This window comes from Felis catus, chromosome D2, assembly GCF_018350175.1.
Source record: "Felis catus isolate Fca126 chromosome D2, F.catus_Fca126_mat1.0, whole genome shotgun sequence".
Classification (NCBI taxonomy): Eukaryota; Metazoa; Chordata; class Mammalia; order Carnivora; family Felidae; genus Felis; species Felis catus.
In genome coordinates, this window is record NC_058378.1 from 13,432,418 (window position 1) to 13,455,748 (window position 23,331).

Consider the following 23,331-nt stretch of genomic DNA (forward strand, 5'->3'; position numbering starts at 1 on the left):
GGAGGGGAAAATATCTAGGGGAGGGGAGAAAGAAGGGAGGGGGGCACTTGGGGTTGGGGGGGGGAAAGCGATGTTTGCCCGTCAGTCGAGTCCGGAGTGAGGAGCTCGGGCGCCGGAGCGGAGGGAGACTCTTGTGCTTAAGCTTGCCGCCGCCACGGCCACCGCCTGGACCTTTGCCCGGAAGGAGCCGCAGAGGGTCTGGCGCTGCCGTCCTCTGGAGGGCAGCGCGATTCGGGGCCCGGACCTCCAGTCCGGGAGGGATTTTTCGTCGTCCCCCCCTCCCCCCAGCGAGGGAGCCCGAGCGGCCGCCAAACAAAGGTACCAGTCGCCGCCGCGGGAGGAGGAGGAGCCGGAGCTTCAGCCTCAGCAACCGCTGGACCCGCCGCCCTTCTTCCCCCATCTCTCCCCCGGGCCTGCTGGTTTTGGGGGGGAGTAGGGGAGGGAACTCTGGACGTGCCAGGGTCAGAGCTCGCCTCCGAGGAAGGTAGGGACATTTTCTGAGGCTTTCGCGGTCTCGTAAGGGGGTCCTTTCGGGAGTCACTGGGCCTGGCCGAGGAGCGGGGGAAGATCGCTCGGTGGTCTTGCCGGGAGCCCGGATTGGGGGCCTCGGCCTCCCGGGAGCCCCCGCCCCCCGTGCTGTTGCCGAGTCCGAGTCGCCCCCCAGCCTGGCGGCCGCACACTCAGCGGTTTAGCTGCTCCGGGCCGCGGTGGGGGGCCCGGGCCGGCGCGGGGGGCTGTGCCGCCTCCCGGCCCCTCGGTCCTCTGGCGGTCCCCGCGGCCCGGCGGACGGGGATCCCGCTCGCACTTGTCGGGTGTCCGCCTCAGAACGGGACGTGGGCAGAGGCTGCGCGGTGGGTCGGTCCTGCCCGCGGCCCTCCTCCGGCCCGCCTGGCCTCTCCGCCGCCCCCCACCCCGGGCCCCTCGAGCCCGGGCCTGCTCCGGCTCGGACGCGGGGCTGCGCGACCCTTTGGGGCGCCGACCAGCTCGGCCGGGCCCGGAGGCCCTCGGGGAGGACAGCCGGCCCCGCGCCGGCCCCCGGGCTTGTTGTGAGTTTCTTCTCTGACAGAAATGGCGTCATTGTCGGAGACGGGAAACTCCGGCGGGTCCCGACAATGGGGACGGGAAGCCGCCGAGCTGTGTAGGTGGCCGGGTTTGCGGGGCTGGCGAGGCCAGAGGGAGCCCCTCGTCGGCGTTTCGTGGTTCGGGGGCTGATGCCCGCCACGCTCTTTCTTCGGGGTTCAGGCTTCGCTCGGTTCCTTCCGCCTCCGCCAGTGCAGAGGGGTGCCCGGTGGTGTTGACGGGGTGTCTTTTGTTTTCCCTCCAGGTGCAGGTGAATCTGGTGTTTTCGAGGGGATCGCGGTCCCTGAATCATCATGAAGGTAAGATTGCTTCCAGAAAACGACCTCTGGGGTTACAGAATTGGGGAAGTATGGGGGTTTGATCGAGGTCGTGTGTGGGGCCTCCGAGTTTTGCCGAGGAAGGTGTGTTGGGTGGCTTGGTGCCCGAGCCCTTTGCCGGGAGACGACGGGGGTCAGCTGGTGTGGCTCTCTACCGGCTTTGCTGTGGAGTTGGGGCCACTTGGAGGATATCGCACTGAGCAGAATTCTGCCCTGTAGGACGTCTCCTTTTTCAGGGTAAGGTAGGAGGAACTGCTTGAATTAAAGTGTTTTACAAGGTAAAACAGAAAAAGCAGGTCAAGTAATCCGACTCTAGAAACTGAACTGTATTGTGCTTCTATCGATTACACTGATGAAAGAAAATCTCATTTATTGCGTGAACAGTACTGTGAATTTTTAGCAGAGGACCTCTAGGGTTAGCCATGAAAGTGATCTTAATTGAGAAATCCTTAAAGAGAATCTTTATGATCTTTACACAGCTCGGAGATAGCAGTTGCCCCTTGTATTTCCTGGGATTTAGCATTATATGGTTTATTTTTCTTTGTTGATCCGTAAATTGTCAGATGTTGTGGTAAAAACCAATGTGGATTGATGTGGAAAGCCCATGGCCGGGTTCCTCTTAAATGTAAACATGTTAACTGAATGGAGGATAGTGTCTGAAGGGTAGAATTTACTTAGTCGGTGGAAGAAATTATAGCAATGGAAGTACTGGTTGTTTTTTTAGAGAATATGTAATTGAATGCTGTCATTTTTTAATACACTGTAGGATAAAAAGCCTTAGGTGTCTGAAATGTCTAGATTCAACTGGTGGAACTTAGACACTAGACAGCTTGTTCACCCGCGACAAATTCGGAAGTGCTTAAAAGGGTAGAGTGTGTTTACGAGTGTAGAAATGTGAAATAGTATGTGATAGTATGTGAAAATATAAATGTTGTCTACTTTGGATAGTTCCTTTGAATTATTTAAAAAAAAGTTTTCTTCGCTTGTCTTCAGAATCAAGACTTTTTATAGTATTGCGTCTAAATGGAAATTTGTAATGTTTGTGTTTATGGAAGAAGTAAATGCTGTGGCCACTTAAATATTTATCAGCTATACCAAGTAAATTTAGTCCAGTTTTGTTTTTTTTTGGGGTTTTTTTTTTTAGTGGTTTTTTTTTTTTTTTTCCGTCTTGAGTTTAGGGTGTTTATAACCTAAAACAGTTTATACCTGAAACAGTTTAGATCTGCTGAATTCCTGTCTCACCTTCATGTAGATGAAAAAAATGATCAGTGATGTCTCTGAAATGAATCCCTTTTGTTAGTCACAGATGCTAGCGGTGACTCTTGTGACCTATGTAAAACAGAGACAAGTGAATTTGTTAGGAAAAAGTGTGTATCTTCCTCGCTGTTGGATGAGAATTTAAGAAAAGTGTTGGGTTAAATAACATAATAAATTCAGAAGCTGAATAACACAGGATTTAGTTTGTAATAGATGTAATATGTCATAGTTCCCTGTACACATCCCTGGCACATCTCAGGTACTCTGTTAATGTTTGGTTAAAAGAAATGTAGTTAAGTTGAAGGTCCTTTAGATTTACATTTTCTTCCTTTCATTTCCCTTTTTTTTAACTTGTGTGTTTAAAAAATGAAAGTGCGTTGGAAACTTTAGCCTTAAAAGTTTCAAAATATTAGGCAAATGCAAATTTTTTGGTATCATTTTAGAACTACTAATTTTAAGTGCTTAGCATTTCCATTATTATTGCCTTTAAAAAAAGGTACTAGTAATGTTGAGTTATTAAAGTAAATTTCTAGTTTTGTGCAAAAAGAACTTCCTGTTATTGTACGTGTAGTAAGTCTTCTCTTTGGGAGTCTATTAATAATCAGTAGTGCTACATACTTAGCTTATTTCTTACAACTTAATTTCTTATATGCTGAAAAGTTGAGAGGCTGCCCATGATTGGTATTTTCCTTTAACAAAATTGCAATTCAAGAAGTATTTAGTAGTGATTATATTGGGCTTAAATCTTTTGTGTGTGTGTGTGTGTGTGTGTGTGTGTGTGTGTGTGTGGGCTCCCAGTTTCCAAATTGTAATGACAGCTGAGCGATAGAAGGATTTGTGCTATTTCTTAGATCTTACCAAACATATTCATACTTCGAGGTGAGCTTTTAAGTTTTTATTATCTGTTTTATTCAAGGAATTTTTTTATTTTATTAAGTGACAGCATACTGATGTCATTGGAAGAGTGCTTAGTAATACTTCTCTGGTTGTTGCATTAAAATGTATGTATCGTTTTAAATATTACATGTTTTAGCGACAATTTTCCTGTAGTACGTGACTTCAAGAGTGTATTTAAATAAAAGTCCTTTACTAATTAGAATACTCTATCTAGTAATATTTTTGCCCAGTGTGGTTTTGAGAAATATGACTGTAGCACAGAAGCAATAAAAAAAAAAAACCTATTTATTGTGAGAGAGCACCAGTGCATGTAGGGGAGGGGCAGAGAGAGAATCCCAAGCTGACAGTGCGAAGCCTGATGCAGGGCTCAGTCCCACGAACTGTGAGAATCTGACCTGAGCCAAAACCAAGAGTCAGATGTTTAACCGACTGAGCCACCCAGGCACCCGAAAAGCAATTTTGTTCTTAAGACAGGTCATGTTGTTGGTGTGATGTTGGATTTTTTTTTTTATCCTTTCTATAGATCTTTCAATGTCAGTAATAGCATGTTATCAGGAAATGATAGTTTATTGAAAGTTTATTACTGATTCCAAGACTTGATTATGTCAGATTCATTTCCTGCTTTTTTTTAATGTTTATTTATTTATTTTGAGAGAGAGAGAGTACACACACATGCTCACCCGATTGGGGGCAGGGCAGTGAGAGGGAGAGAGAAAAATCCCAAGCAGGCTCCACGCTCACCACGCTCACCACGCTCACCACGGAGGCCTGTGCGGGGCTCTATCTCACCATCACAAGGACCCGAGCTGGTATCTAGCGTCAGATGCATAACCGACTGAGCCACACAGGCACCCTTATTTCCTACTTTTTCCTAACTAAAACTTTGTTTCTACATTGTGCATGTTATTAACATCTCTCATTACATTGCAGTAAATTTTCAAGTGAAGTGGCAGAGGCTGGACATTTCAGAATCTTTATGGGAGAAGTGATTTAGATGGTTATGCTTAGAATCTCCGGGAGATGGGCTTTTTCAGATGTTCCATTCCCTCAGTAATCACTGGCATAGAACACAGAAGTAATGGATTGTGTACAAATGCCCTTTGCCCGCGTGCCTGTGCACATGCGTGTGCGTGTTCTCACCACCCTGCCCCTTCCCTCCTGCCTGCTTTCCCCCTTTCCTTTCCCTGGCTCCTCCTTTCCCTTTTTGTTTCTTTTACTTTTTTCCTCTTGTCCTTCTTTTTGTTCATTTCCTCTTTCCCTCTCCTCCTCCCTCTCCCCTCCCTCCCTCTGCCTTTCCCCTTCCCTTTTTTTTTTCTTTCTTCCTCTTCCCCCCCTACTCCCTTTCACAAATCATTCATTTAACAACAACCCCTTCCATGCGTGGGGCAGTGTGGAATGAAGGTGAATACTCTCAGAACTGCTCTCAGGGAGCTCCCAATTTAGTAGAAGACACAGAAAAATAAAGCAAAACAACATATACCCAATTGTAAGAGTATTGACGGCAATGTACGGTAATTGTGGTAAGCGCTGTGGGAGGGCAGAAGAGGACATCTAAATCAGAGTCATGGAAAGTTCTCTGGTGGAATTGACATCTAAGCTCAGTGTTAAAGCTTTCATTTGGCAAAGAAGGGTAGAAAAGAGTGTTTGAGTCAGAAAGGGGACTACATACTGGAAAATGAAAAAAACCCCGAGATGGTGTATTTGGAAAGTGTAAGTTGTTCACTGTGCCTTGCTTAACTTTGAAAGCATGATGTGTTTGGGGTGGGAATAGGAGGGCAGTGATAGGAAATGAGGCTGAGTGAGGGGGTTGAAAATTTTCTTGAAAGGTACACGGAAGCACGGAAGGTTGTTAGGAAAGAGTAAGGATGATGGATTTATATTCTGGAGTGGTCACTTTGGTAGTATCGTAGTGAATCCATCAAAAGGGAGATCTAAATGGAAGATCTGGAGATTCCAGATGAGAAGTCCAAGTGAGAGGTGAATAAGGGCTTGAACTAATGCAGTGGGGGTAGAGCAGAGGGGACAGATCTGAGATATCTCAGAAACTGAATTCAGGACCTAGTAACTCTGGGCCCCGGGGTAAGAGGAAGATGGAAGTTTCTGTGTTGGGTCATGGGATGGATGTTATTGTCATCTGAAGTATGTTGTCCTGAGAGGAAAGCTGTAGTACAGGGTTTCGAGTATTGAAGGTATCTGTAGGATGTCCACATCTACTAGTCCGGATGTAGGATTAAGAGAGCAGGTAGGGTGAGGGGTGCGTGGGTGGCTCCATCGCTTAAGCCTCCAACTTCGGCTCAGGTCATGATCTCACAGTTTGTGAGTTCGAGCCCCGCATTGGGCTCTGTGCTGACAGCTCGGAGCCTGGAGCCTGTATCGGATTCTGTGTCTGCCTCCCCCCGACCCTCCCCCACTCACACACTGTCTCTGTCTGTCTGTCTGTCTCTCTCTCTCTCTCTCTACAGTTAACAACTTTTAACTGTACATCCATAATGTGGCATATGAGTTTTGTTCTATGAATTTGTGGTCTTTTTGATGAACAGGTAATTTTGGTAAAACACTGACTTGTTTTCTGTGCCCATTGCTAATTCTTTGTTTTTTTGTGATTTTTAAAAGTAGATTAGATGAGCACATATTTCACTGAAGAATGTGTTTTTGCTGATTCAGTCTGTATATTGTGTACCTTGCACGTACTAGATGTGCTTTGAGGTGTTGAGGATCCAGCAGCGAGCAAGAGTTCTTACCCTCATGGAGTTTACTTTCTATTAGGATAGACAGGCACCAGGCAGGGGAAGAAAAAAAAAAGTGTGCTAAGTGCTGTGAAGAGAAATAAAGCATAATCAGGATAAGAGGTTACAGTGACTGAAGGTGTTAGTTTTAGATTAGGTGTCATAAAGGGCCTGTTTGTGGAGGTGACATTTAAGCAGCACGTGCAACAAGTGACAGAGCGAGCCATTCACCTATCTGGGGGAAGAGCATTCCAGGCTGAAAATACAAATGCCAAGGTCCCGGGGAGAAATGTTTTTGGCCTGTTTGACCTTGGCATACCTTAAGGAACTGGAAGAAAGCCTTTAGAGCTGGCGTTGTAGGAGATGAGGTTAGAGAGATCACGAGGGCCGGTATGGTGTAGGGCCTTGTAGGCCGTGCGAAGTACGTAGAGTAAAATCTGAGTGTTTTAAGAAGTCATTGAAGGGTCTCGAGCAAGAGTGTGAAGTCATCTGATTGACGTTTTTAAACGGTAACTGCTGTTCAGAGAACAGACTGTGGAGGAACAGGAGTGGGAGTAGGGGCGGCAGTGGCATGGCTCCTGGATTAGTTCTGGTGAGATGGTGTGGACCAGGTGTGGGAGGCGGTGGTGTTGCAGGTGGAGATGATAGCATTTGAATGGATTGGAGGGGAAGGAAAAGTTCTGCTTGCTGCTACTAACAGGACTAGCCTCTCTCCCTCCCTTTTAAAATATTTCTGTGATTAGTTGGTGGATGGGATTCTTAGAATTGAATACAGCCAAGAAGGCATTCCCAGCTCTTAGCCTTCCTTCATTTGTGAGCCGTGAACATTGAGCCTGAGCATTCCTTTATGTTTTTCTGTTTTGTTTAGTTTTTGAGTTTTAGGAAAGGAGGTAAAATTCACCCTTTTAAAATGTACAACTCAAAAAAAAAATAAAGTGTACAATTTAGTACTTAGTATTTTCACAAGATTGTTTATCTATCACTGTTTAAATGCAGAACATTTTGTTTTCCCAACAAGAAGCCTGTACCCATTAGCTCTCACTCCCTGTTCTCTCTCTCCTCTTTCTCTCCCCTGGCAGTTGGTCATCTACTTTCTGTCTCTAAGGGTTTGCCTGTTCTGGACATTTCCTTTCAATGGAATCATACAACATGTGGCCTTTTGTGTCTGGCTTCTTTCACTTAGCATAATATGTTCAAGGTTCATTCGTATTGTAGCCTGTGTCAGTACTTTATTCTTTCCTGTTGGTGAATAATATTTCATTTAGTGGATATACCACATTTGGCCAATCCGTTCATTAGCTGTTGGACGTGTGGTGGATTGTATCCACTTTTTCCCTATTATGAATAGTGCTGCTGTGAACGTTTGTATACAAGCTTTTGTGTGAACGCATAGTTTCAATTTTCCTGGGTCCTGGGAGTGGATCTTGCTGTTTTTAGGATAGTAATACTATCTGTGGTAACCCTGTTGGGAAGTGAATGTTTAACTTCAGGTGTTTTTTGGCATTATGTCTAGTGGCCACTAAGGATTTGGACATTTAAACAATTTATTCAACATTTATTGAACACTTAAAGTGCTGGTCTCTCTTTTCTAGCCATTTAGGATATAGCAGTGAACAAAAAGTCCTGGCCCTGTGGATCTTAGGTTTTAAGGGAGCAAGGGTGGACAAAGAGAAATAAACATAATAAGTAATCTAGTTTATTAGATGTTAAATAGTATGCAAATAAGAGGAGAGCTGGGTAAGGAGGGTAGGGAATACATACAGGGTTGCGGCAGGCTGTAGTCTTATTTTAATACATTTTTTAATTTATTATTTTATTTTATTAAAAAACCTTTTTTGAATGTTTATTTTTGAGAGAGAGAGAGAGAGCTCATGCGCATAAGTGGAGGAGGGACAGAGAAAGAGGGAGACACAGAATCTGAAACAGGCTCAGGCTCCAAAGCTGTCAGCAGAGAGCCCGATGCGGGGCTCGAACACACTAATTGTGAGATCATGACCTGAGCCGAAGTGGGCAGCTTAACTGACTAAGCCACCCAGGTGCCCTTTACATTTTTGTTTTTTAATATTTACTTATTTTTGAGAGAGAGAGAGAGAGAGAGACTGTGAGCGGGGAGAGGGGAAGAGAGAGAGGGAGGCACAGAATCTAAAGCAGGCTCCAGGCTCTGAGCTGTGAGCACAGAGCGGGACAGGCTGTGGTGTCAAGGTGGCCAAGTAGGTATATTGGGAAGACATTGGCACAAATATTTGTCTAAAAGATGCCATTAGTCATGTGGCTTTAAAGACAGGTCAACATGTTCATTGAACTGCACAGAGGCCAAGGTGGCTGCAGTGGAGTAAGGAAAGAAGAGAATGGGAGGGGGTGGATAGAGGGTATGCAGGTTGAGGGCGGAGCCCATCAGATCACCTAGGACCTTGAAGGCCATTGTTCAGGACTGTGGTTTTCACTCTCGTAGAAATAGGGAACTGTGAGTTATGCAATCTCGTTACAGAGTGGCAGATTTTCATTATATTCTTAAGGGATCACTCTTTGTTGTGTTAAAAACAGGCTGAAGGCAAGTTGAAGATAGAAGCTGACCAGTTAGGAAGCTATTTTAATGGACGATGATGGTGGGATATTAGCCATCACAGTGAGGGGAGTGAGGAGTGGTCAGGGTCTATATCTCCTTTGAAGGTAGAGCCAGTAGTTCCGGTCAGATTCAATGGGAAGGAAGGAGAATTGAGGAGGACACCAAGATTTTTTGGTTGAAGAACTAAAAATCTGGGGTTTAGAATGAAGTTAGGGCTGTGTAATTTTTGGAAATAAGCATTATATTTTATATTTATGAAAAATGCTAACTGGCATATTGCTTCGTGTAATGTGGCTGTAAACAAGATATAGATACGCTTTATTAATTTTTTAGTGATAGATACATTTAAAAGAGTTGCAAACTTTTGTTCTTGATGAATTGCTTAAAAACAGGACTCTTGCAGCACCTGGGTGGCTCAGTCAGTTAAGCATTCTGACCTTGGTTTCAGGTCGGGTCATGATCTCATTGTGAGTTCGAGCCCCTCGTTGGGCTCTGCACTGACACTGTGGAGCCTGCTTGGGATTCTGTAACCACCACTCCCCTCCCCCCACCCCCGTCTCTGTCCCTCCCCCTCTCACTTTCTCTCTCAAAATAAACAAATGTTAAAATAAAAATAGGATTCTTGCCGCTTTCCTTTTGGTGTCACAGAACGAAGATGTTTCTGCATTCATGAGAATTAGAATCTAGTATTCAGTGTGACACTTGGTAAGCAGTGGAAACCATTGTCATATTAATCCTTTTGGTATTTAAATGTTGCGGATTGTAGAAGGTGTGGATTTTGATAAGGCATGTGAAGAAAGTGTGTCAGTATTTTTTCTTTTCAGTTGGGCCTCCTTTATACCTAGTGGACAGTGAACGAAATATAAGCCATAACTGGCTTTTTGTTCTCAAGATAATTGAAATTTTTCATTTAATTACTTTACATCAAAATAAGACTGTGTGCATATTTGTTATGTCTTAAACTACTAATCAGTATGTGTATCTTAATTTTAAAAGAGAACTTTTGGGGGGCGCCTGGGTGGCTCAGTCGGTTGAGTGTCTGACTTTGGCTCGGGTCATGATCTCACGGTTCGTGAGTTCGAGCCCTGTGTCGGGCCCTTTGCTGACAGCTTGGAGCCTGGAACCTGCTTCAGATTCTGTGTCTCCCTCTCACTCCCCCCCCCCCCCCCCCGCTCGTGTGCTATCTCTGTTTCTCAATAAGAAATAAATACTACAAAAAATAAAAATAAATAAGAGAACTTTTGTTATAAAAATGACTGCATTTCTGCTTTTGAGAGGGCTGGAAATTCTGACATTCAAGTTTTCCATGGAAGATAATGTGTTTCTGGAAATCTGATAGTTTTCATACTAAGATTCAAGATAGCAGTCAGGTTTGGGGAGGAAAACCATGAGTTTATAAAAGTATATTAACAGTTTACTAGAAAATAAAAGGGTCAGTTTACAGAGACAGAGAAACCAAATTTGGTATTTAACTTTCTCTGCTAAGGGTCATATTTTAGGCTGGTTAATAGAAGGAAGGGACAAAATAGAAGGCAAAAAAGAGGGAAACTTTTAAAACAGCACTTGTCTTACTTTGAGTATAATTCCCAGTATTCCTTAATTAATACTTGCTCGTGCTCCACTCAGAAGGTCCAGATATGGGCTTCACGGTTGCTGTAAATCTCTCCTCTCCCCAAAGTTTATGTACCCAAATTCATGTGGCCATACGTTTTCTTGGGGAGATGAATTTCATCAAGTTCTCAGTGGAAACTTTGATACGAATATTAAGAAACACAGCTCTGTAATGTCACCTGTTACTGATCTGCTCCTAATCTTTTTAAAATTTATGTATTTTTACTTATTTTGAGAGCGAGCGAGAGTGGGGCGGGGGGTGGGGGCAGCGAGAGAGGGAGAGAGAATCTGAAGCAGGTTCCTGAAGTCCCATGTCAAGGTTTTGACAAGAACAGACTGCTGTCTTCTGTATTTGATACTTCTGCTGGGTGTGGATCTCTTATGACAACATAATCATTGATACCTGTTTACGTTTCTTTGAAAATCACACTTTTTTGTAAGTTTATTCATCTATTTTGAGAGAGAGAAAGCATGAGTCAGGGAGGGACAGAGACAGAGGGAGAAAGAGAATTCCAAACGGGTTCCTCGCTGGCAGTACAGAGCTGATTCAGGGCTCGAACCCAGGAACCCCGAGATCATGACCTGAGCCAAAATTGGATGCTTAACTGACTGAGCCACCCAGGCGCCCCCCAAAAAATTACACTTCTTTTTAATCATTTACTTTCATCGCAGAAATGAAGATTGTAAACTATCAAAACTTTGAGCAAATGGAATTTAAAGAAAAGATTCACTTTCTACTGACAGGAAAAACTATACTTGAATATGGCTGTAAAAACCATCTTTGTTTAGTTAAAGTGCCCAATAAACAGTGTGGCTTAATGATTAAGAGCATATGGCTTGGAAAGAGAGGTCTTGTTCCCAGTACCGTCTCTCTCTGTTCTTGACTTGGCTGTTGAAGTTTGGGCAGTTATTTATTTTTGCAATGAAAGGAAACGTCATTTTCATTTTTCGCAAAATGGGGATAATAATAGTTACCTTACAAGGTTTGTAAGTACTAAATGAAATAGCATTGAAAATGTTTTACACTACACTTGGCATAGTTCTCAGCAGTCAGTATGTGGTAGCTTTATTATTCCAGTAAAAGCCAGTCACTTCTTTCATAAACTGATAGAGTGAGGATTCTTTAATCCAGAGTGTTTGGGTTTGAATTGGGATTCTCCTGTTTACCCAAGTTGTGGGCAGTTTTCTTAAACCTTCTAAGAAGGCTCGTGTCCTTGTCTAAAATGAGAAACATTTATAGTACTTACCTCATGGGATTATTGGGGATGACTAAATGTAATAACAGGATCTATTACATAGTAAATTCGCAATAAATTGTAACTATTATTCTTAGTTCTCTGGAAAGAATGTGCAAACTCTTAATTTAAATACACTTTCAGGGTGATACAGCTACTGTAATCTTTTGTAACTTAAGGATTGATTTGGAAGTTTTGGAGAAAAGTAATTTTGTGATTGAGGTTAAAACCTGTTATTTTTGCCTTTATGAATTCCTTAAAAACAGAGTATTTAATGGAAGGGGAAAACCAGATTTCTTGATTCTAAGAACTCTTTGCTCCCATTTCAGACTTACTTTATCCCAGCCCTTCCTGATGCAGAAGCTTCTCTTAGTAAATATAATACTTGTCCTTTCTTCTAATTTGCTGCTGGTTTGCCCAAATGGGATTCTTTCAAGGGAAAAGTAAATTTTACTTCCAAGCCTAGAGGGTTGTTATTGGATTAGGTGAACCACTGGAGATATTTATTTTCTGGATAAGCATCCACCTCTAGCCTTGCGTATGTAGGGCAAACATTTTTTTCTTCTCTTGATCCGATCACTGTTCTGATGTGGCAGTTAGTCACCTGAAGCTGGTCTGGCATCCTGAGCCTGTGGGGGTGGGGCAAATGCGCGACGGGGCCCTGCCAAGCCTGTCTCTACTCTAGAGAGGAGTAAAAGGAAAGGCGAACAGGCTTGAAGACAAAGGAGCTACTATTGCTGTCAAAGTTTAAATGAGGCAGCTTGGCTTATGCCTATTTGGGAATTAAAAACAAAAAATGTAGCTTTTCATTTTTTCAGTTTTATCTTGGTGAGGATATCTCACCAAAAGACCCATCTCTGTTTAGTTGTTCAGGGATTTTTTTTTTTTTTAAAGTTGTTCTGTGTATTGAGGGTTTTTGACACTTAGTCACCTAATTTTGCTTTCCCCCAACTTAGAGACATATTTTTTTCTAAACTAGTTCTATTCCTACCAGAATTCAGAAGTTTTTATTATAAAAGCAGTACAAGTTTGCTATAAATATCAAAAATTATAGAAATTAGGGGTGCCTGGGTGGCTCAGTCGGTTAAGTGTCCGACTTTGGCTCAGGTTATGATCTCGTGGTTTGTGGGTTCGAGCCCCACGTCGGGCTCTGTGCTGACGGCTCAGAGCCTGGAGCCTGCTTCAGATTCTGTGTCTCCCTCTCTCTCTTCCCCTTTCCCACTCGCACTGTTTCTCTCTGTCTTTCTCTCTGACAAAAATAAATAAACATTTAAAAAGTTACAGAAATTATATGGTAAAGGCACCACTATGTTTCTTTAGCTTTTAGCTTTGGCAGATATGTACAAACCTCATGTATAGCAGTGTTTAGCATTCAATTAGGTAATCAGTAAGTATCGTTAATTTATTTGAATATTTAGTGCTTCTAGGTGGTGAACAGTCCCAGCAGCATTTATGATAGCCCCTCATAGGCCTATGGATTATTATTACAGCTACTAACTAATAATGAAATCTAACTGCATGAGATTGCTATGAAAAGGTAAGCTGTGAGGTTAGTGAGGGAGCATCCCTGTGCTGTATGGCTGCTGCTAGAGTAGCTAATGCTGTTCTTGGATCCCTAGTAGCATTTATTAGGAAGGTTAATTTTAGGACACACTACCGTAGGCATTGACCCCTGCAGATGCTCAGGGTCAGAATATGTGGTTTCTAAAGGGTTTTTTTAACACTAGCATTATAATGTTTTTAAGTGGCATATTATGTTTTTAAAGTTTCATGATCATTCGTTATTCCTTATAATATCCCTTTGAGGCAGGTCAGCAACATTTTTCCTTTTTTATGGTTGGAGAAGCAGATGCAAAGATGTTGAGTGATTTGCCCACAGGCACACATTAAACCGATGGCAGAATCTGCTCTCTTGTTAGTAAACCAAACCACGCTGCCTCTGTTAGTTATAAGTGAGTAATAAAGTTGTTTCCATTTTGATGCTTTATGGAATAGTGTGTAGTTTAGAAACCTTTTACCTACTTTCTTTATTGAAAGAAAATCCTTTTAAAGCTTAGAATTGCATTGCATCATGATACTAAATATTTGGTGTTAGTTAACTCTTTTCTTAAAAATGGAAAAAAAATCATATGAAAATATATTAAAATGGCCTACAGTGGACTTCATGCTTCTGGGAAAACCTTTACTGGTTTGAAAATTAGTATTGTAAATTAGAGGACAAGAGGACAAGGCTTTGAAGAGTTAATATTTTAAAGTAGGAGCAAAATGAATCCTCAGGTTATATTGCCAAAGTAATTTTGAATTGAAACACTGTGGCCTATAGAGCCAGAAGAGCTTCAGAGATCATGTGGCTCTGTGGATTTAGAGCCCAAGTGTTCTGCCAAGTGACAACTAGGTTACCTAGACTAAAAAACTGTCTACAGTCTGGTTGACATCCCTTAAGTTCTGAGTTTTCCTGTCCATTGGAAACATTCTCTATTTACTTGTTTGGACTTGATTCTATTTTTCCATTCCCTCTTCCCCGGTGTAATAATAATTATTATTCTTTCCTATATGCAACCTTTTTTCCTTCCAGTTGAAAAGAATTCTGACCGTAATCTTCTTGTGTCGATTGAGGGAGGTTGTGGGTGAATTTTCAAATAATAGGCAACTATTGTAAAAATGATTTAATTTAAGGGATCACAGAGAGCCAGAAAATTATATATGCAGTTGGAGTGTTAAGACAAATGTTTTGACATGAGTTGTAAGTCTGTGATAATAAGTAATGGTTAATCCTCATGTACTTTGGTAATTAACACAATCCTATATTGTGTACTAGTGTAAATCTTGTATTTAGTTTAGTAAACATGTAATTTCTGAATGCATCTTTTACTTTTATAATCACATCCCATTAATCCCAAAGTCAAGCTGTCATTAATTTTGTCTTGTTCTGAAATAGTATTAAAATTTTATCACACAGCCTCTGCCCTGGTCATGTTCTTTATGACATCATCAAATTCATCATTGTTATTATGTGATAATTTTGCTACTCCTTGTTTAGTCCTTATTAGTATGTGTCAGACATTTTATACATTTTAAAATGTAATTCTCAAAAAAATGCTGAGAGGTACGTATGAATATGCCTGTTTCACAGATGAAAAAATGAAGACTGAGGAGACTGTGTACTTGACCTCAGTAAATTCATGCCACTAGGAAGTGGCGGAGCTAGGTTTTAAGCCTGAGCTGCTCCAGATCTGAGCTCTCACTATTACTAATCCTGTTCTGCCTCTCAGTTAACATACATAGCTTTACTTAGATGTCTGGTTTGCTTAGTCCACAGATGGTTTAGAAATATCCAGTTCTTTGTGAGTTGGGAGTGTGTATGTGTGTGTGTTTATGTTTCCATGTACGTGTAAGGGTATTGGGAGAGGAGTTTTGAAATGGGGATAGTGAGAGCTGGAATTACAGGAGGAAAAGGAAAAAGACACTTTTGAAAACTAAGACACACAAGTGTATTCTCGTTTAGTGTTTCAGTTTTCAAATGTGGACCTTGAATTCATCAGGTTTTAATATGTTCCATCTCCCTTCTGCTTTTTTTTTTTTTTAAGGTAATCTCTACACCCGACGTGGGGCTTGAACCCACAACCCCTGAGATCAAGAGTTGCATGCTCCATCAACTGAGTTAGCCAGGCGCCCCTGTTCCAAGGAACAAGGGAAGCAGAAGAATTTAGAAAGATCATTAAATTTTCATAAAGAGTAGGGTTTTGTTCTGGAAAGTATAAACTTATTAAAGAAATTAACTTCTGTGGAATACTTCATTCTTTCTTCGTACTGGGCAGAAAAGTTGCTCTTATATTTTTAAATAATATTTTAAAATTCAGGATTAATCACTATTTAATTTTCTTTAGGAATCAAGAAACTTTTATGTGAGTATACAAGTTGAATTTTGAGGGATTAGATGGGGGAGATGTTTTTATATGCAAATCAGTGCTAAACGTTACCACTTGTACTTAGGTTCTTTATAAAACTATTTGGTAAAATCTTGTTCCGTGGCGCCAGATTTAGGTTCCGTATTCGTTTCCTATCGCTGCTGTACCAGTTGCCACAAGTTTGTGGCTTGGAACGACACAAGCTTATTATCTTGTAGTTCTGGAGGTCAGAAGTCAGAAATGGGTGTCTCTGGACTGCATTCCTTCGGCAGGCTCCATGGGAAATGTTTCCTTGCCTTCTCCAGCTCTGGAGGCTGTACACAAGCATTCCTTTGCTCCTGTCTTCCCGTCTCTGATTGACACTGCCTCTTCTGCCTCGCTCTTCCACTTGTATCATCACCCTTGTGATTTCATTGGGCCCATCCGAATAATCCAGGATAACCTTCCCATGTCAAGGTCAGTTGATTAGCAACCTTAATTCCATCTGCAGCCTTAATTCTCCCTTGCTGTTTAGCAACATTTTTACAGATTCTGGGGATTAGAAAACAAACATCTCCGGGGAGGCCATTATTTTGCCTACCACATAGGCTCTTTAGTTTAGAAAAATCATTTAGCCTTTTAGGCTTTTTATGTAAAGTGAAATTTATATTTATTGTTCACCACAAAGGAATTTTCATGAAAATGGAAATTCTGTGCCAGTGCAGACAGATCATGCGTAGTATTTACTTGCAATTATTAACAGATGTTTACTGGTTGATCTTACCTGTTGGGTAGATGCTTGGGGTTAGGTGGTCCCCAGCATAACCAGGGGCTTGGTAAACTCTAGTCTGAATAGTGGAGTTAAGCTTGGCCTCCAGAAGCAGAACAGGATGTCAGTGACTCAGACCCTTCCCAGAGAAGTGAAGCTTCACAAAAAGTTGTTTACTTTTTCTTTGACTCTTTAATGTGGCTCTTTTTGTTTTAGAATTTAGCCTTTCCAGACCTTTGCTTGTTGAGGACATTGAAAATTTATAGCACAGTGTTGAAAAAACAGATGAATGCTTAACTGTCATTTTTTATGATTTGAGTCTGTTTGATTTATTTATTTATTTATTTATTTATTTTTAAAATTTTTTTTTCAACGTTTATTTATTTTTGGGACAGAGAGAGACAGAGCATGAACAGGGGAGGGGCAGAGAGAGAGGGAGACACAGAATCAGAAACAGGCTCCAGGCTCTGAGCCATCAGCCCAGAGCCCGACGCGGGGCTCGAACTCACGGACCGCGAGATCGTGACCTGGCTGAAGTTGGACGCTTAACCGACTGCGCCACCCAGGCGCCCAGTTTGAGTCTGTTTTAGTCTAAAAGATAGAATATTTTTTAAGCAGTAGGCTTTTCCCCTTACTATGCTTTTTCAAAGGACTGCTATGATAATAATTAAGGAGGGTTTCGAGCAACAGGCAGTTTTAAGTCACAATTGCTTATGATTGATTATTTTGTGTGTGCCTAGTTGATACAGTTTTTGATTCTCCCAAGTTGATCTTGGAGAATTGCTGTTTTTAATGTTTCATTTGTTAATTTTTCTTAGAGCCACCTTTTTACTTGGCTAGCTTAAAATGTCTCTTTTTAAAAAAAAAAATTTTTTTAACATTTATTTTTTGAGAGACAGCGACTGGGTGTGGGTGGCGGACAGGCAGAGAGAGAGGGAGACACGGAATCTGAAGCAGGCTCCAGGCTCTGAGCTGTCAGACAGCACGACGCGGGGCTTGAACTCACAAACCACGAGATCATGACCTGAGCTGAAGTTGGATGCTTAACCAACTGAGCCGCCCAGGTGCCCCTAAAAATTTTTTTTAAACGTTTATTTGTTTTTGAGAGAGAGAGAGAAAGAGAGAGAGCGAGCGAGCACCTGCTCACAAGTTGGGGTGGGGGGGCAGAGAGTGAGGGAGACACAATCCACACAGACTCCAGGCTCTGAGCTGTCAGCACAGAGCCCGACACAGGGCTTGAACTCACAAACCGTGAGATCATGACCTGAGCCAGAGTGGAACACTTAACTTACTGAGCCACCCAGGGACTCCATAGCAAAACACTTCTATGTGAACATTCTCTAGGTCATCTTGTAAATATTATAGATGGAAAGAGAAGTCACCTAGTTCTGTCTTGTTACAATACAAACCTGCTTTGAGTAAGTAATTGATAGAGATTTTCTTAGTTTTGTGGTTGGAAAAAATTATTTCTAGATTGCATTATTGTATATTTCTTTGCACACATAACTGCTAGTTAAGTGTGGCCTAATTTAGAATGTGTCTAAAGATTGAGTTGCAGCTAGTGATTTAGTTCTTGCAGTTTGATAGTATTCTCTGTCTCCAGGATATCTTTTCCTGATTCTGAACCTTCTCTTCTCTGTGCTATCCCTGTATTCTTTACGTATTTCTGGTAGCATACCTTTAATTCTCTAATGATAGGCAGTAAATACGGAACAACTATTTTCATAAGTGCATCTGCAAAATCAGTTTCTCAAAGTTGTGTGTGTCTTGAGTTGTAAATTTATGCTTTCAAAGTTTCTGTTTTACATTTATCAAGTGTTTTGTGCAGCATTTCTTAGAAAGTAGATAGGGGCATGATTGATAGTATAAATGATACTGTATTCAAATGGTTATCTGACATTTTAAAAATGAAATCTCAGTACCCCATTTTAATGGAGGTGATAAATTCAAGTACTACTCTTCATTGTCAAACCTCAGCAAAGTTGTATGAGAAGCAAAATGATGTGCTGTCACTCACCTCATCACCCTGATGATAGAGAGATGATATAGTAGAGTAGATTTGTTAGGTTGAAATCCTGCTCTGACCCTTAGCTAGTTGCATGGCCTTACGCCGTTTATTTCTTTGAGCCTTATTTTCAGCATATGAAAAATGGGAAGAATAAAATTTACTTTCTCGTTTTGCTATGAATGAAATAAAATGATACATGCAACATTCTTATTGCTGTGTTTGGTTTATAAGTGCCAAGAAATAGTAACTGTAGTATAGAGTATGGAGAGGCCACTTTTATTACAGGTCTTCAAATTACCAATTGCTAATAGTTTAGAGTATGTACTTAGTATGGTCAGAGTGTGCTGCATTATGATAAAACATATAGAGTGCTTATTACCTGTGCACTGATTTACTGGCAGCCAGATTCATGAGTTTGGGTTAATCTTTTGTTTTTGGAGCCTCACATTTTTTTTCTTTCCTGGTTCACTTTTTTTTGGTGCTGTTCATTAAAAAGGGGAATTGAGTGGGAGTTTTTCACTGGAAAATATCTGTTTCAGGGACATTGTCTTTTTGAGACCTATGTCACCTACTGTGCTAATGAGGCACCTGGTGGACAGTGTCTTTAATAAAGTAAAATTCAGGAATATAAATTCAGAGTTCATTATAGTAGAGCCTCAGTGGTTAAGAATATAAATTTGAAACCAAACTGAATTCTAATCCTCGAACCATAACTTACTTTGGGCATATTCTGGGTGAATTACTTAAACTTCTCTGATTCTTTGTTTTTATTTTTTAAAATTTATTTGTTTTAATGTTTATTTATTTTTGGGAGACAGAGCATGAGCCAGGGAGGGGCAGAGAAAGAGGGAGACACAGAATCTGAAACAGGCTCCAGGCTCTGAGCTGTCAGACAGAGCCCAATGTGGGACTCAAACCCACAAACCGTGAGATCATGACCTGAGCTGAAGTTGGACGCTTAACTGACTGAGCTACCCAGGTGTCCTGAACTTCTTTGATTCTTAATTTAAAATTTCTGAAATGATGATAATGATAAAACTGACCCCCTACTTTGGAGGAATTGAATGAGATAATCCATGTAAAGCATTTAGCAGAGTGCCTAATATTACTGAACAACAGCTGTTAGTTATTAATAAGGATAAATAAATAGGAGAAGGGGTAAATTAGTGGGCAGGTATTTGGATGCTAGAGTGTATTGTTTAGAACAGTGTTGTCAAAAAGGAATGTAATGGGAGCCATGTAAAAGTTAAGTGTATAGTAGCAGCACTTAAAAAACAGGTAAAATTTCATTTTAATACTGTGTTTAACCTGGCATATCCAAAATATTGTCATTTTAATGTGTAATCAATATAAAATTATTAATGAGATTGTTACTTTTTTTTGTCACGCTACGTCTTTGAAATCTGGTATGTATTTTACACCTACATCACATCTTGATGTGGACAGTAAGTTGTCATTGGAGGGGCACCTGGGTGGCTCAGTCAGTTGAGTGCCCATCCACAGCTCACGTCATGGTCTCGCGGTTCATGAGTTCAAGTCCCACATCAGGTTCGCTGCTGTCAGCGCAGAGCACACTTTAGATCCTCTGTCCCCCTCTCTCTGACTACCCCCCCCCCCCCCGGCTTGTGCTTTCTCAAAAATAAACATTTTTTGTTAATTGTCACTGGAGATCCCTGATCTGTATTTGCAGCTCATAAAATTTACAGTTGAAGAAGTAGATTCTCATGTCCAGATTGTTCTAAGCATACATAAAAGTTTTATAATACCTGAATTGAATATTGGCTTTTAAGGGGCTTCTGGGTGGCTCCGTGGGTTAAGCATCTGACTTCTGCTTGGGTCATGATCTCACCTCCTTCTGTGCTGACAGCTCAGAGCCTGGAGCTGCTTCGAATTCTGTGTTACCGCTCTCTCTCTCTCTGCCCCTCCCTGGTTGTGTTCTTTCTCTCTCTCTCTCGAAAATAAATAAACATTAAAAAAAAAACAGAATATTAGCTTTTAAGTTAAAATTAAAATTAAATAAAGTTAAAAATACAGTTCCTCTGTAGCCACATTGCAAGTGCACCGGTGGCTTGTGGCCCCTCATCTGACACTGTAGGATGTCCCTGTGTGCCTGTGTTCTCTATGGCTCTTCTTAGAGTTGCTTTACGGTGATTAGGTTAAGAGCTTTTTTTTTTTTTTTTTATATGAAAGTACTCTTGTTAAAATATATGTAAATATTTGTCTGTAGGTATTACCTGTCATGTGCCCATACGTTTTGGTTGCTGTTAAAATTTCACATATTTTGCTATTTACCTTTTTATCTCATTTGACTTAGATAATGCATTTTTTTGATTTTTATTGTTGATACATGTTTTTATACTAGGATCTTTTTGGGGGGGTACTTTATAAAGGGAAACTTAACATTTTAGTGATTTAAAATGATGAAACCTCTGGTTTTATTTTAAATTTCAGGATTTGTTTCCTTGTTATTTATATTTAAGTTGCAACAAAAACTTGGAAACCACAGTATACTCTAGGTAGCCTGTACACATTTAAGAAAGTATAAATGAAACTTCGATGTAAAGGAAGCACTAGAGATTAGTTTGTCCTTAAAAATATCTAGAATAGTGATGTGAAGGGGAGGAAGAAGTTCTGCCACTGAAGAAAAACACTCACTTAAAATGCGGGGTGCCTGGGTGGCTCAGCTGGCTGAGTGTCCAACTCTTGATTTTTGGCTCAGGTCATGTTCCCCGGGTTGTAGGATCAAGCCCGTCAACGGGCTCCACACTCAATGAGCCTGCCTAAGATTCCCTCTTTATTCTCTCTCCCTCCCTCTGCCCTTTTCCCCAACTTGTGCGTGGTGCATGCATGCTGTCTCTCAAATTAAAAATAAACAAACACTTAAAAAATAAACTGTATTGTGGCTATTCTTTTTTTCTTCTCCGAGGCATCTTTAATGTAGAACAAACTATAGTAATAAAAGCAGCAATAAAAAATGACAGCCAGTGTTTATTGAGTAGTTTATATGTGTTACGTCTTCTTCTAAACACAGATATCTCATTTAATCTTCACGACAACACTATGAGATACTGTTACTATTCTTGTTTACAGATAAGGAATATGAGGCTCAGAGGAAATGGTAGAGATTGATTTTAACGTAGTCCAGCCCCAGAACTTGCCTTCTTTTTTTAAAAAAATTTTTTTTAATGTTTATTTTTGAGAGACAGAGAGAGACAGCATGAATGGGAGAGGGCAGAGAGAGAGAGGGAGACCCAGAATATGAAGCAGGCTCCAGGCTCTGAGCTGTCAGCACAGAGCCTGACGCGGGGCTTGAACCCACAAACCGTGAGATCGTGACCTGAGCCAAAGTCGGAAGTTCAACCGACCGAGCCACCCCCACGCCCCCTGGTTTTATCTGTCTATCTATCTGTCTGTCTATTTATCTATCTATCTATCTATCTATCTATCTATCTATTTATCTATTTATTTATTTTTAATATTTATTCCAGAGCTTGCCTCCTTAACAGCCACACCACCTCCTTATTGGTTTCTGGAGAGAGTGAAAAAGCAAAGGAAAATGGTTTTTTTTTTCCCCTTAGTAGTTTTTCTGGCATTCTCTTATGGAGGAGCTGGAGTGGAGTGATGTGGGAGGAAGGGGAGCGGTGTTTTAGCTGTTAATTTGGATTTTTACAGGACTAAATATTTAAATTCCTTCTGGGACAATAAAAAGATACCTAATAAAGGCACATTTTCTTTTACTCCCAGATTCTTTATATCATACATTTAAAAACTGTCAGAGAATCTAAAGACTTTCTTCTGGTCCTAAATGAAACCTTAGATTTCTTTGCCAAGAGAGTGCTTTAGGCAGTCATCACTGATGGGTAAGAATTAGGAATTGAAACTGTGGTGTAGACCTTGATCTCTTGACTCATAAACCAGTGTTCCTTTCTATTGTATTCCAAAGAACAGGTCCATCCACTTCTAAACCATTGCTAAACCAGTGCCCATAGGGATGAGCAGGAAGCATTTCAGTGAGTAATTATTTCCATTATGAATTAGTTTTAGTGTTAATTTTTGACTAGGCTGAACTCTTAGCAGTTGTTATTGGTTGTTAGGATATTAAACCCTTGGATAATTTTAAAAACTGTTTATCCCCTCGAAAAACACAAGTTTTTTTAATGTTTAGTTTTGAGAGAGAGGGAGAGGGAGAGAGAGAGAGAACAAGCGAGGGGGAGGGGGGCAGAGAGAGAGGGAGACACAGAATGTGAAGCGGGCTCCAGGCTCCAAGTTGTCAGCTCAGAGCCCAATGCGGGTTTGAAGCTATGGAACCGTGAGATCATGACCTGATTTTAACTGACTGAGCCACTCAGGTGCCCCAAAACACTAACAAAGTTTTTTAATGGATATGAACTTGGTTTGGGTTCACACTTTAAGGTGGTTTTAGAAAATGCGGTGAGAGACTTAGAAGACTGCAATTTTTTTTTTTTTAAGTAAGGTTTATGCCCAATGCGGGGCTCAAAGTCATGACCCTGAGGTCAAGAGTCACCTGCTCCACTGTCTGAGCCAGCCAGGTGCCCCTAAAACTGCAGGTTTTAATGAATGAAATGCCTCTGTGTATGGATCGAAGCCAGCTTTTATGGCAAACATTAACAGTGTGGTTTAGTTCCCCATCTCCACACCATTTAAGTTCTAACTTACACTGTCCTGATTACAGTAGTAGCTGTGATTAAGTGTTGATGAAACAAATACAGGGTCCTAGTTAAGCACAATGAAGATCTCACATTAAACTGAAGTAAAATGAAGCCACATCCTACTTAACCACCAGTCTACTAAACATGTATTTAACCAGTCTGGATGGGCACAGTGACTACTAATAATGCAAGCAGTAATTTTTATATGGATAATATGATACAGTAATTGGTTGTTAGATTAATGTATTATTTGAAACATTGTAGTTTTTTTTTTTAATTTTTGGAAAATTCCATGATCCTTAAATTCT

General features: G+C 41.1%; 1 protein-coding gene across 4 annotated transcripts in view; it reads left to right on the forward strand.

The window, feature by feature from the left end:
• The first annotated feature begins 47 nt into the window (after positions 1 to 47).
• The window catches only part of ARID4B (AT-rich interaction domain 4B), a 153,955-nt gene continuing 130,671 nt past the window's right edge, over positions 48 to 23,331 (forward strand). For 3 of the 4 annotated variants that reach the window (XM_011287214.4, XM_019814300.3, XR_002147011.3), the window contains exons 1-2: positions 49 to 484; positions 1,325 to 1,379. In XM_011287214.4, the coding sequence (XP_011285516.1) occupies positions 1,374 to 1,379 (6 nt within the window). In that variant the 5' untranslated portion in view covers positions 49 to 484; positions 1,325 to 1,373. Of the gene's footprint in view, positions 485 to 1,324; positions 1,380 to 23,331 lie in introns of all 4 variants that reach the window. The other variant, XM_023240382.2, reaches the window with a different exon arrangement.